At 52.4% G+C, this 13,868-nt stretch overlaps 1 protein-coding gene across 1 annotated transcript; it reads right to left on the bottom strand.

Moving 5' to 3' along the window:
• Positions 1-9,180: 9,180 nt before the first annotated feature.
• LOC134434465 (olfactory receptor 14J1-like) lies at positions 9,181-10,042 on the bottom strand. The gene is made up of 2 exons (XM_063183119.1): positions 9,496-10,042; positions 9,181-9,228 (listed from the first exon to the last, which is right to left on the bottom strand). The coding sequence occupies exons 1-2, from the start codon at positions 10,021-10,023 to the stop codon at positions 9,181-9,183; spliced, it is 576 nt and encodes a 191-aa protein (XP_063039189.1). The 5' UTR covers positions 10,024-10,042.
• Between the last annotated feature and the right edge of the window lie 3,826 nt (positions 10,043-13,868).

Raw genomic sequence — 13,868 nt, 5'->3', positions numbered from 1 at the left:
GGCCATTAGAGCAAGGCAGGGCCTGGTGGAATCAAGGGGACTGCAGTGAACACAGTGGGTGTCCATGGGATGAAGGATCCATTCTGACACCAGGGAATCAAGGATACCATTGTGACACTCTGGGGGATCATGGAACCAAAGGTCCATTGTGACACAGCAGGGCCTCATGGAACCATGGAGGCCATTTTTACACTTGGAGGCCTTGTGAAACCAAAGGGCCATTGTGGCACTTCTGGGCCTTGTGGAGCCTAGGAGACCATAGTGACACTGTGGGGCTCAGTGAAACCAATGGTCTGTTGTGACACTGCAGGCCTTATGGGGTCATGGAGACCATTGTGACACTACAAGGCCTCATGGAAGCAAGGAACCATTGTGACACTATGGAGTCTTGGCAGGCCAAGGGGCAGTTGTCACACAGTTGGCACCATTGAATCAAGGAGTCCATTGTAACACTCCAGGGCCCCATGGAACTAAGGATCCATCGAACAGTTCAGGACCCCATGGAACCAAATGTCCATTGTGACATTGTGGGGCCTCATGGAATCCTGGAGGTTATGATGACACTTGGAGGCCTCATTTGTCACAGTTGTCACAAGGGTTGCAGGATGAAGAGAGAGACAAGAATGTTGACCTCATGTTCCGAAGGCTTGATTTATTCTTTTATGATATATATATATTACATTATGACTATACTAAAAGGAATAGAGAGAAAAGTTCTCAGAAGGCTAGCTAAGCTAAGAACAGAAAAGAAATGAATAACAAAGGAGTTCTCTCCAACTCTGTCCCAGAGAGAGCTCAGTCCTTGATTGGCCATTAACTATACACATCCAACATGGGCCAATCACAGGTGCACCTGTTGCATTTCACAGCAGCAGATAACCATTGTTTACATTCTTTTTCTGGGGCCTCAGCTTCCCAGAAGGGAAAATCCTTAAGAAAGGATTTTTATGAAAACATGTCTGTGACACTTGTTGAATCGAGGGGCTCTGCAGGGCCTCATGACACCAGGGAGACCCTTCTGACACTCTGAGTCCCCATGGAACCAAGGGTCCACTGTGACACTGCTGCACCAAGAAGACCCCTGTGACACTGCCAAGCCTCATGGAAGCAAGGGACCATTGTGACTCTGTGGAGCCCCATGGAAACAAGAGGCCAGTGCGACACATCTGGGCCTCATGGTACCAAGGCTCCAATATGACACCACCACTGTGACACTGCAGGGCCCCATGAATCCAAGGGAACAGGGAACAGGTCTGGTTGGCTTGGCCTGATTGGTCCAACTTGGCATGTCAAGGGTCTCTTCTTATGTACCCCTAAACCCTGGGGTCTGAGCTGACTTTCAAATGGAAAAGAACTGCCCTTCTCATTCAAGCATCTACGGCCAAAACAGGATTCCCTCTGCAAAATTGCCAATGTCCAGGGATTGCTGCCAGAGAAAAGCTGCCATTGCCAACAAGTCTGGCTGGCCCTGTCTTCCTGAGGGTGGTCTCTCACCTGCCTTCCAAACACAAGGGCTCTGGGCTTTCCTTTCTGTGGAAAAGAAGGGACCTTCTCCTCCAGGTAAAAATGACTGAAATTTGGATTCCACATATAAAATTTCAAATATAAAATTTCACATATAAATATAAAAATTTCACATATAAATATAAAAATTTCACATATAAAATTTCAAATATCCAAGAGTTGCTCCCAAACAAACCTGCCGGGATAGACAGGTCTGCCTGTCCTAGGCCTCTGGTGACTGCAGTTCAACAGAACCTGAAATACTGGGGCTCTGTGGTTTCCTTCCTGTGGTGACACTGTAGGGAACCTGTGGAACCATGGAGACCATTGTGACACTGTGGGGCCTGGTGAAATGAAGGGGCCACTGTGACACGGTAGGGCTTTGTGGTACCAAAGCCATCACTGTGGCTCTGTTGGTCTGCATGGTCCCAAGGGTCCAGTGTGGAGCAGCAGGGCTTTTTGTAGCCAAGAGCCCTTGCTGCATTTCAGGGCCTCGTGGAGCCAAAGGGCCGTTGTGATCCTGGGGGCACTGTGGATCCATGGAGAGCATTGTGGCATTGCAAGGCCCCATGGAATCATGGAGACCATTGTTGTTGTGGTGTGCTGTGATGTCCCATTTTGGCCTTCCAGGTCACTTTCCCAGGTGTGCCTATAAGTCTAATCCCTTCCCCCTTACCCCCATGCTGAGTGAGTCCTGTCAATCAGGCTAAACGTTCCAGCAAGGCATCGTGTGGTTGGTCAAGTTCAAAGGATGCCCCTATACCCAGAGGTCATTGGCCTGTCTGGGTGTCATCTTCCCCTGAGACCCTGCCCCTCTCACCTGGTTGGTGGCTCACCTGTACCTCCCCTCCCCCTGTCCCTGAGCTTAAAAAGGTCATGAGACCATGCGGTCAGCGTTCTGTTGGAGCAGGTCCTCACGTTCAGACCTCTGTAACCATGGAATAAACCTCTGGACATTAAACCCTCCAGCAGAATCCTCTCCTTTTTCTCTTCACCATCGCCTGAAGCTATCCTCCTGAGGTAACGGGGTCCCTTACAAGCCTGGACTTGTTCAGTGCCCAGCTGCAACCACCAGCAAGCCAAGGTATCTCTGGGGTGACACACCGCAGTTGCTGCCTTTGGCCCAGCAGCGAGGGTCAGACTGGCCCAGGCACAATCTAACTGGTAATATTGGGAGCCTTTTTTTCCCAATACATTGTGACACTGTGGGGCTCCACGGAACCAAAGGGCCACTGTGACCCTGCAGGGCCTCATGGAAGCACGGGGCCATTGTGACACTGCAGAAGCAAGGAGAACATTGTGACACTGCAGGGCCTTGTGGAGCCAAGGGGAGATGGAACAGGTCTGGCCGGTTTGGCCTCCCAGGGGCAACCTGACAGGTCCAGCTAAACTTGGCATGCTGAGTGCTGCCTCTCATCAGCTCCTGGAGAGCTGGGGCTCTGTGCTTTCCTTCCTATGGAAAAGAACCATCCCTTTGTCCAGCTGTCCATGGTCAAAATTGAAACTCCCCCAAAAAATTCCCTATATGCACAGGGTGTCCCAGACAAAAGCTGCCAGGACAGAGAGCTCTGGCTGGACTTGGCCTCTGCTCATTTACTCTCATCTCAAGAAAGCCCTGAGCAAAGTATTTGAACAGGTTTGGCTATGGGAAGTACCAATGAGTCTTTCCTCCTCTGAAAAACTCAGACGCTCTTCTGATCATATGTATCTTTAATTACTTATTGTGTATTACGCATGAAATATTATTTTCGGGTAAATAACAATATTCTTCTCACTCTACCAGTGTTATCTGACACATAACACCTCCTCTGCATATGGATCCAAGTCACCTGTGTAAGCAAACACAAGAAAGAATGCAGCAGGAATGATTTGTCTCTGCTCCCATCTGTCACATCTCCTCTGGAGCTGGAGATGCAGCCCCAGCACTTGGCAGGGCTCAAGGGCTCACAAGCTCAGCTCCCACCCAGAGAACTTGCAGACCCTGGGCTGCTCTTCTTGGCCCCTGCACGCTCAGCCAGGCTGAGATGGACACTGATGGTTTTTGAGCCAGGCTCTCTGAGCCCAGCCCAGCTCCCTGCAAGCTCTGCCAGCTGCCCTGAGCTCTGGGCAGCACCAAGGGCCTCTCCCCAGCCCAGCCCAGCTGGCTCTGGCCCCACAGCTCTGCTCAGGCCAGGCTGCTCTGGGCACTGCCCCACGGCCTCAGCCCCTGGCAAGGGCACAGCAGCAGCTGCAGCTGCCACAGGACTCAGCCCCAGCCATGGGGGAAGATGCTTGGCCAAGGCCAAAGGAGGCTCCCTGGCTGCCCTGCTCCCCTCGGGCTGAGGTGCCGAGAGCTCTGCAGCCCCTGCTGGCATCCCATCTGCCCAGGGCAGCACACGAGCCGCTGCCTTGGGGCCCTCAAGAGCTGCTCCTGCTCCAGGCCCAGGGCCCATGCCAAAGCTGGGGCAGCCACAAAGCTGTGCCCATTTCTGTTCATTGCTGCTCTGATGGGGATGGATCCTCAGCACCTTTGGAGGTGCTGATGAATTTTACTTTTTCAGAGGCCTCTTCTTTCTTGAGCTCTTCAGTTGAGAAATATAGTGACAAAGGCTCATAAACATTTGTTCAAAACACCCAAACAAGATAAGCCCATGGGAATAATTCAAGTCTTGAATTCTTCTGTGGTTAATTAGAAAGATTCCAGAAGTGTATTCAAAGTGAATCTACTATATTGAAAACAATGACAGGAGAATTGTTTTGTCCTGTTTAGTTTTCTTTTTCCCTTTTAAAACTGGTATAGCAATCCCCAGTTGATAATGATCCCCTGCCCCTCCTCATGCAGTCTGAACAGATATGAAAATCAAGACCCTTCATGGCTGAGAATCAATCACACTTTGTCCCAACCCCCTCCCCACCATTTCCCTCATCCAACCCCTGGCACTCAGAGCAGCTGAGGAATGGAGTCACATCTAGGGGTGTCCCCAGGGCTCAGAATTGGAGCCAGGTCAGTGAAATCTCTTTATTGCTGATCTGAACAAGGCCATCGAGGGCACCCTCAGTCACTTCCCAGGTGAGCCCAAGCTGGGTGGCAGTGTGGCTGTGCTGGAGGGCACGAAGCTCTGCAGAGGGATCTGGACAGGCTGTAGACATGGGCCCAGGACAATGGGATGAGGTTCACCAAGGCCAAGGGCCACGTCCTGCCCTGAGCTCACAACCACCCCAAATCCCTGGCTGTGCCCTGCCCCGATCCCCACAGCCTGTCCTGTTTCCTTCATCCCTGCATTGCCAGGGACTCTCTGGGACAAGGGAGCTCTGCTCTCGCCATGGAGGGAGGTGCAGGTGCCACCAGTGGAGTGGGAACCAGAACTCACCAGGTTTGTGTCCTTTGGGGGTCAGGAACTGGTGAGACTCAGAGGTACAGAAAGTTTCTTTTCATGGCCAACATAAAAAATGTAAACATGATACAATTTAAGACACATTGAAACTCTTCTCTCAGCAATGTGAGATATGCCAGCAGCATCTGACATGTCCACCATTCACAAAGGGATTTTTGTACAAAACCAATTTTAGACAAAGATGATTCTGTTACCGATATAAATATACTTAAGCTGATGTATCAGGATGCTCTGGGTGAAGTGGGATAAAACAGCCTGAATAATTCCCAATTTTTTAAGATGTCACTGGTGGATGGACAAGGGGGTAAGGCTGCTTTTGGTGTTGAAGAAATGCTGAAACCAGCCTGACTCATTTCAACTCCTCCTGTCGTGGCTGATCTCCCCTCTTTCCCCTTCCCATTGGATTTTGTCTCCCCCTAGGTCCCCCTGTGAAGAGCCTGGCTCTGTGTTCTCCATCCCCTCCGTGCTGGCACTGCCAGGCTGGGATGAGGAGCCCCTCAGCCTTCCCTGCTCCAGGCTGGACAAGCCCAGCTCCCTCAGCCTCTGCTCACAGCCCAAGGGCTCCAGCCCCACCTTGGAGGCCCTTCCCAGACCCTGCTTCAGCTGCCAGACATCTTTCCTGCCCTGGGGAACCCAACCCAGGTCCCACTGACCTGGATAATCCCTGTCCTTGATGTCCTGGTCACACAGCCCAGCCTCTCGTCCCTGTGTCAGGTTTTGGGGTTGATCCTGTGGAACATCCTTTGGTGGAGGCTGCAGCTCCAGGTGGGCCAGGGAGATACCAGGGGACAGGAACCCTGCTGGGCATGAACAGCATTAGACTTCTAGGGGAAAACTGTGAGGGAGGGCTGGGGAAGAGAGACCAACCCAGTGACCTCACACAGCCCTCTTGTGATGTCACACAGCCCTCCTGTGATTTCACAGATGGCTTTATGATGTCACAGCCTGCTCTGTGATGTCATAGTTTATTCTCAGATATTGCTAAGCTGGTCTTTGATGCCACAACACACTCTGTGAAGTCACACATTCCCTCCTGTAATGTCACACAGCCACCCCCCCGATGTCACAGCCTTCTCTGTGATGTCACAACCCATTATCTAATGTCACATGGCTCGTCTCTGATGTCACAGCCAACTCTGTGATGTCATAGTCTGCTCTGTGATGTCAGTCCTCTGCCCTGTGATGTCACACCTGTCTCTGTGATGTCACAGAGACTGTCTATGATGTCGCAGCTGCTCGATGACCTCCCATAACCTACTCTGTGATCTCATAGCCCACTCTGTGACCTCATGTTACCAGATGATAAATTGGCTGCACCAGGTGAGCACACACAATGCTGGTTCTCCAGAACCTCAGGCCTATGGAAACCACACAATGCCCATTGTGTAAGAAGGGGAACTGAAATTCACCAGCCTCAGTGTCCTGCCAGCTCAGCCCGGCCCACTGGAACACTGGGGTCCACGACCCCCAGGGACCACCAGGGAGACCCCCAGGACAGGAGAATGCATGGGTAAAGGGGAGGGGAAATATGTTAATGATTTTGGGGAAATGATTATCATAAGTATGTTTAGTCCAGGACAATCAATGCATATGTGTGCAAAATACAGAATATAAACAGAAACTTTCCTGTACTCAGCATGCAGAGCTTTGGGAGGAGCTATCCCCCTGTGCATGCAGCCAAATAAAGATTGCTGCTTCTTAGTGCTACATTGGGGTTATGGAGTTGTATTATTTTGCCAATTTTTTGGTAACAATCCCACTCCCAAGAAAAGCTCTGTCTGCTGCTGTTCACAAAGAGAGAAGGGCTGGTGGAGATGTGCTGGTTGGAGGCTGCCTGGGATACAGTGACCATAAAATACTGGAGTTTTCAATATCCTGTGAAAGAAGGAGGGGTATCAACAAAATGTCTACACTGGAATTAGAGAGGGCAGACCTTGGCCTATTCAGGATGCAGATTTGGAGAGTACTGAATCAGGGACTGATTATTTAAGGGAAACAGCACTCAAAAACAAAGGGGTCCAGGAAAAGATGGACACACTTAAAGAAACTAATTATTAGGGGGAAGGAGCAGCCTGTCCCTTGGTGCCAAAAGATGAGCAAGCGAGGAAAATTACTGTCCTGGCTGTGCATGGAGCTTTCATGAGAACTCAGCAGAAAAAAGAGGGTGCATCACCTTTGGAGAGAAGGTCTGGCAAATCAGAGTCTGTTAAAAATGTTGTTAGGCCATGCAGAAAGAAAAACAGAGATGTGAAACCTCAATTAGAGGTTAACCTGACCACTTGGGTGAAAAATAATAAAAAATATTTGTATAAATAAATTATAGCAAAAGGAAGTGTAAGAAGAACCTCTATTCATTGTTGGATAGAGTGGGGAATAGAGTAACTAAAGAAGAGGGAAAGACTGAAGTATTTAATCCCTTCTTACCCTCAATTTTCAACAATAAGTGAAGTTTTCCTCAGGACAAGTGTTCTCCTGAGCTGGTAGATGGGCACAGGGAGCAGAACAGCCCCCTGTAATCCAGGAGGAAGCAGCTGGGGACCTGCTGAGCCACTCAGATGCTCACAGGTGTATGGGATCAGATGGGATCCATCCCAGGGGGATGAGGGCACTGGTGGATGAGCTCCCCAAGCTGCTCTCCATCATTTACCATCAGTGCTGGCTCAGCAGGGAGGTCCCAGAGCACTGGAGGTGCCAATGTGAGCCCATCCCCAAGAAGGGCTGGAAGGAGGATCAGGGGAGCTCCAGGCCTGTCAGCCTGACCTGGGTGCCCGGCAAGGTTATGGAACAGATCAACTTGAGTGCCATCACAGGGCACCCACAGGATGGCCAGGGGTCAGAGCCAGCCAGCGTGGATTTCAATGTCTGCACTGATGATCTGCATGAGGGGACTGAGTCCAGCATCAGCAAATTTTCAGAAGACACCAAGCTGGGTGTGAGTGTGGATCTGCTGGAGGGTAGGAGGGCTCTGCAGAGGGCCCTGGACAGGCTGGATGCAGGGCCCAAATCCAACAAGGTGAGGTTTGACAAGTCCAAGTGCCGGGTCCTGCACTTTGGCCACAACAACCCCTGCAGTGCTACTGGCTGGGGACAGAGTGGCTGGACAGCGGCCAGGCAGAACGAGACCTGCAGGGACTGATGGACAGCAGGCTGGACATGAGCCAGCAGTGTGCCCAGGCGGGTAAGAAGGCCAATGGCTCCTGGCTGGATCAGGAATGGTGTGGCCAGCAGGAGCAGGGCAGGGATTGTTCCTCTGCTCTTGGCAGTGGTGAGGCCACACGTCAAGGGCTGTGTCCAGTTCTGGGCTCCCAAATTAGGAAGGCCATGGAGGTGCTGGAACATGTCCAGAGAAGGGCAACAAGGATGGGGAGGGGTCTGGAACAGAAGTCTGGTTGAAAAGACATGAGGGAGCTGTGGTTGTGTAATCTAGAGGAGGCTCAGGTGGGACAAGGTGGTGTTAGGGTGCAGGTTAGAATTGCTCTACTCCCCCCATTTATTGTCACAATAAACCTGAGTGATTTCCCTGGTGTCCCCCAGCCCTTGCTGGCCCCAGAGGCTGATGGCATTTGTGCTCCCTCAGGTTCATGTCCCCACACCAACAGCATGGGGGTGCTTCCCCTGCTCTGTGCAATGCAAACAGGGGCTCCTGAGCCAGTGCTGCCGTGTCTGTGCCTGCAAGGATGGGGCACCTGTGTGAGCTGGGGGAGAGGCCAGGGCTGCAGAGGGGGGATGTTGTTGGCAGCTCCATGAGGACGCTCTGGGACGCTGCCCTGGGCTGTCCAGCGCCCTGGGGATGGATCAGCCCCTGCTCTGCTGCTCCTTCCCATCTCCCCCAGGGCCCTTGCAGAGCCCCAGCCATGCTGTTTGACCCCAGCCTGCCCACGGCCAGCCTGGGGCTGCTCACGGGGGTTTTCTGTGCTGAGCATTGGCCTGGGTGTGTTCTTGAGAGAGCCTGGGCAAGGAGCCTGGAGCCCCCAGGGCCTGGGCTGAGGCGTCAGCACTGCCCCAGCAGTGCCCATGGCCTGTCCCTGCTGCAGCCCCGGCACTGCCACCCCCAGGATTGTGCCTGGCCCCAAGAGCACTCAGGCCCTGCAGCAACACCAGGGCCACCAGGGCAGCGGGGCAGGGCCACGGCAGCAGCACTGGCAACACCAAGTGCTGCTGCTGCTTGGCACAGCTGCTGGGCCAGCACTGATCTGCCCCCAGCTCTGCACCCAGACATTGCTGCCGCAGTTCCAGAGAAGGTAACAGAAGGGGGATCTGTGGTGAAAAGTCTCTGATGAGAGGATCTCTTCTGGGAGACCCTTTAGTTCGCTTGAAGCCACCAAGGGGCAGAGCTCCTCATTGACACAGTCTGGGGCCACAGCAAAGGTGGAAAGAAACAAAACGAAATATGGCAAAAACAATGGCATTTCTCTGTGAACCCTATTAAAAAAATAAAGGAATGAAAGGAATTAACCAACCTCCAAATTCAACAAGAACCATCAAAGTTTACTTTTTATACAATGACTTGCAGAAAACGGCCAGCAGTTTAATGCTTCTGAAACCATCCAGTCATCAGTCTCCACACTGCAGCCTTGAGCTCCTGGTTCCTCAGGCTGTAGATGAGGGGGTTCAGGGCTGGAGGCACCACCGAGTAGAGGACTGACACTGCCAGATCCAGGGATGGGGAGGAGATGGAGGAGGGCTTCAGGTAGGCAAAAAAGGCAGTGCTGATAAACAAGGAGACCACGGCCAGGTGAGGGAGGCAGGTGGAAAAGGCTTTGTGCCGTCCCTGCTCAGAGGGGATCCTCAGCACAGCCCTGAAGATCTGCACATAGGAGAAAACCATGAACACAAAGCAGCTTGAGGCTACACAGACACTAACAGCAAGAAGTCCAAGTTCCCTGAGGTAGGATTTGGAGCAGGAGAGCTTGAGGATCTGGGGAATTTCACAGAAGAACTGGCCCAGGGCATTGCCATGGCACAGGGGCAGGGAAAAGGTATTGGCTGTGTGCAGCAGAGCATAGAGAAAGGCACTGGCCCAGGCAGCTGCTGCCATGTGGGCAGAAGCTCTGCTGCCCAGGAGGGTCCCGTAGTGCAGGGGTTTGCAGATGGACACGTAGCGGTCATAGCACATGATGGTCAGCAGGGAAACCTCTAATGACATGAAAAACACAAAAAAAAAGAGCTGTGTAGCACATCCTGAGTAGGAGATGGTCCTGGTATCCCAGAGGGAATTGTGCATGGCTTTGGGGACAGTGGTGGAAATCATGCCCAGGTCGCCGAGGGCCAGGTTGAGCAGGAAGAAGAACATGGGTGTGTGCAGGTGGTGGCCGCAGGCTACGGCGCTGATGATGAGGCCGTTGGCCAGGAGGGCAGCCAGGGAGATGCCCAGCAAGAGGCAGAAGTGCAGGAGCTACAGCTGCCGCGTGTCTGCCAATGCCAGCAGGAGGAAGTGCCTGATGGAGCTGCTGTTGGACATTTGCCGTGGCTACACGTGGGGATCTCTTCATGGAGAAAAGGACAGTGAAGTGTTAGAGGAGATATTTGTAACCAAAATCAAAGCCATTTCCCGTACACCCTCCTCTGTAACACACATGGATTATTTTAATTATTAATTAACAGGCTTCTGTGTTTAAGAGTTCTGAGGTTTTCTGATTGAGCTCCCCCCATTTGTCTCCTGGTATTCTTGGAAATCAGAAACCCTCTACATTGTTTCTGCACTCAGGGAGAACAGAGTAAGTTCTGTGAGACAAAGTAATGAAAGGAGAGTGAGGGGAGATGGTCTCTCATTCTGACCTAAACAGAGTTTCTCTGGGCTTTAACCTTTCTCAGGTGGAGAGTGATCATCTTCCCATGTTTTCCCTAAAATGTCACCAGGTACTGCTGAGAAGAGATGGATCCACCACAGCCCAGCTCCACATTTGTAGCCAAGGACTCATGTTGCTCATTTCATTAACCCAGCAGCATTTTCAGTGTCACAACACCTCTGCCTTTCCCCATCAATCTTACAACTCAGAGATACTTTAGGACAGGTTTGCACTCTGGATTGAAGCTCCCAGCTTGGACTTAAATCTCAGGGACACTTCCAAGTGTCCTTATGATGGCATTGGATTGAGGGAGATGCAGCTCCTTCCCTGGCTGCACTGACAGCATTGCCCAGAGCCGGGCACTGGGGACAGCGTCACCCTGAGCCAGCTGTGCCCCCTGCCAGAACCCCCAGTGCTGGGCAGCTGCTCCCAGCCCTGTGCTCTGCAGAGGGAACTGGGCCCGGGGCTGCAGAGCTGCCCCACAGCTTTGCTGCAGCTCTGCCTGCACAGGAGGGGCTGTACGCCTTGGAGCCCAGGCCCTGAGGGCACAGGCTGGGCTGGGGGCACAGGAGGGAGGGGGCTTGTTCAGAGGGAGGGGCTGTACTGGAGGGGATCCTGTGGGCATCTCTAAACTCTCCCTGCCACAGCATTGCTGGGTTTTGTTTTCTCTCATTGTCCAATCTTCTCTCTGCTTCCTGGAGATTTCCCTCCTGCGGGTGTTTCCCTGTGCCTGATCTCTCCCTGCCAGCACTCACAGAGCCCAAAACTCTGTGCACTCTTCTTGGACTGACAGAACCCTGCCTGTTTGCAGGGCACTGGCTGGGGCAGGTTCTGTTTGCAGATGGGACAAAGGACAGCTCAGACTGAGCCTGATGGGTCCAGCAAAGGGGATGCTGGTGCTGTCCGTGGGCAGAGTGGCTGAAAGTACATTAGCGATCTCCTGTGAATCTACGGAAAACTAAAATAACAGTTCCAATGTCTCAGGAACTTTTAAAATTTCATAATTAATAATTCACAATCAATCTTTATTATTAATGTCCCCGCTCCCTGCCATTCTCCAATATTAGGAAACTGAATACAAAGTCTTTGGAAATGTCCGAATTTAATGAAATCCTTGTATTGGAAATATTTTATGACTGACCAGCATTCCTCCGCATGTCAAAGCTTCATGAGCATTTCACCTCCCCTGCACCAGAAATATTCAGAGATTTACTCACAGAGTCTGGAGGCATTGGGATGTTCCAGCTTTAGGAGATGGCTCCAGGAGCTGCAGCTGCATTGTCCTGCAGCCAGAGGTTCCTGTGCCGAGGGCTGGCAGTGATTCTGCCCGAGGCACTTCTCAGCACCTTCCCAGCCCTGACTGATTGAAGCTCTCTGTGCCTCTGTGGTGGCTTCAGGCAGTGCCCCAGCCTGGCTGGGCTGAAAGAGGAGCTGCTCCTCAGGAGAAATGTCTTTTTGAACCTCTTCTTGGTTTGCCAGGAGCTGCTTCTGTGCCAGGAGCCCAGCCCAGCTCAGCAGCACAGACACATCACAAGGACTTTAATGACCCTCTCGAGGCTTTAATGTTGTTTACATCAGACTCAGTCCCTGAAGGAGTGTTCAAAAAACCTCTCAAGAACTCAAAGTTAAATTGAAACTCTGAAGTTTCTTGAAGTTTTTATGGGTCCCACTGAGAAACTCAACTCAGAAAATGTCCCCAGGTTCCAGTTAGAGCAGAACCCTACAGACAGTGATGACAGCTGGGAACAAACAAGGCAAAGGTGTCTCTGGTGCTGACCAAAGCTGGATGTGTTTCAGGAATGCAAACGGCCAAGGCCTGAGCCCCAGCCCCTGGCCAGGCAGATCCTGTCCCTCCCTCCTTGCTCAGGGCTCTTCCCAGGATGGGCACTGGCATGTGGGGCTGTGCAATGGCAAGGACAGGAGCATGGGGTGGCCCCTGCCAGGCTGCTGAGCAGGGACAAGGAGGCAATGAGGCCCCAGGCCTGCAAGGGTCACTTGTCTCCTGCTGCTGCCTCAGGCCCAGGCCCCGCAGCCATGGCCAAAGTGCTGCCCATGTTGGCTCTGTCAGGGCTGTCTTGCAGCTGCTGCACATGCCTGTGCCCTGTGCAGCCCAGGCTGTCCCACGGTGTCCCTGCCCTGCGCCTCTGTCCCTGCAGGCTGTCGGCATCCCCCGGCTGCCCCACCTGGCTGGGCCCTTCCTTTGCTGACAGCTCTGCCTCCTGCCTGCCTCTGCCTGCCCACACAGAGCCTTGGGCTGCTCCAGGCTGCTGCTGTGGTTGTGCTGCACCACAGCCCTGCCCTGGGAGGGAAATTCCTTTCTCTTTGGGTCCTGTCTGGCCCTCCCTACCTGCCCTTTGCATTATTCTTTCTTTCTCTGGCTGTTCTCTACTATGTCAAAAGGAGCCACCATCTCTGAAACCACCCTTCACTCCTTCCCAGGGCTCTTCTCTGCTGTCCTCAGTCTCCACCCCACTGAGCACAGAGCCCCACTGTCCCTATATTGTGCTCATGTGCTTGAGGCCTCCAAACCCCACCTTGGGAGATCTCTGGGCCCTCTCCAAGGTATTGGAAATGAAAACATTCTGCTCATAACCTAAGAAAATCACCTCAGGACAAGACCAGTCAGACCTGTGTGTCCTGGCTACTTTTGCCTTGGAGCAATCCTTGGATAGATGGAATTTTTTAGGCCGAATTTCAGTTTTGCCCATACCCACTTTGATGTGAACAACGATTCTCTTCCATTGGAAGGAAAGCTGAGGCCCAGTGTTTCAGGGGCAGATGAGCAGCAGCCACCAAGGGCCAAGGCGAGCCAGACCTTTCTGGAATTGCATCTTGTACCTGAGAGAAATCCTTGGATACACAGAATTTGGGAGGTAGAATACAAGTTTTGGCCACTGGTCTCTTTATGAAAAGGCCGTTTCTTTTCCATCTGAAGGAGAGCAGAGAGCCCCAGGGTTTGATGGTAGATGAGAAGCAGCCCCCTGGGAGGCCAAGCCACCAAATTTGTCTCTCCTGGCAGCTTTTGATTGGGAGCTATCCTTGCATATATGAAATTTAAGGCCAGATCTCAAATTTGGCCATGGCCCCTGGGTGAGGAGACTGTTCTGTTTCCATCACAAGGAAGGCAGAGAGCCCCAGTGTTTCAGGGGTAGATGACAGGTGGCCATCAGAGCCCACAGTGCCAGTGAGAGCTGGCAAGTTT

This window comes from Melospiza melodia, unplaced genomic scaffold (genome assembly GCF_035770615.1).
Source record: "Melospiza melodia melodia isolate bMelMel2 unplaced genomic scaffold, bMelMel2.pri scaffold_37, whole genome shotgun sequence".
NCBI classification, from domain to species: Eukaryota; Metazoa; Chordata; class Aves; order Passeriformes; family Passerellidae; genus Melospiza; species Melospiza melodia.
This window is presented reverse-complemented; position numbering and strand designations above follow the sequence as displayed.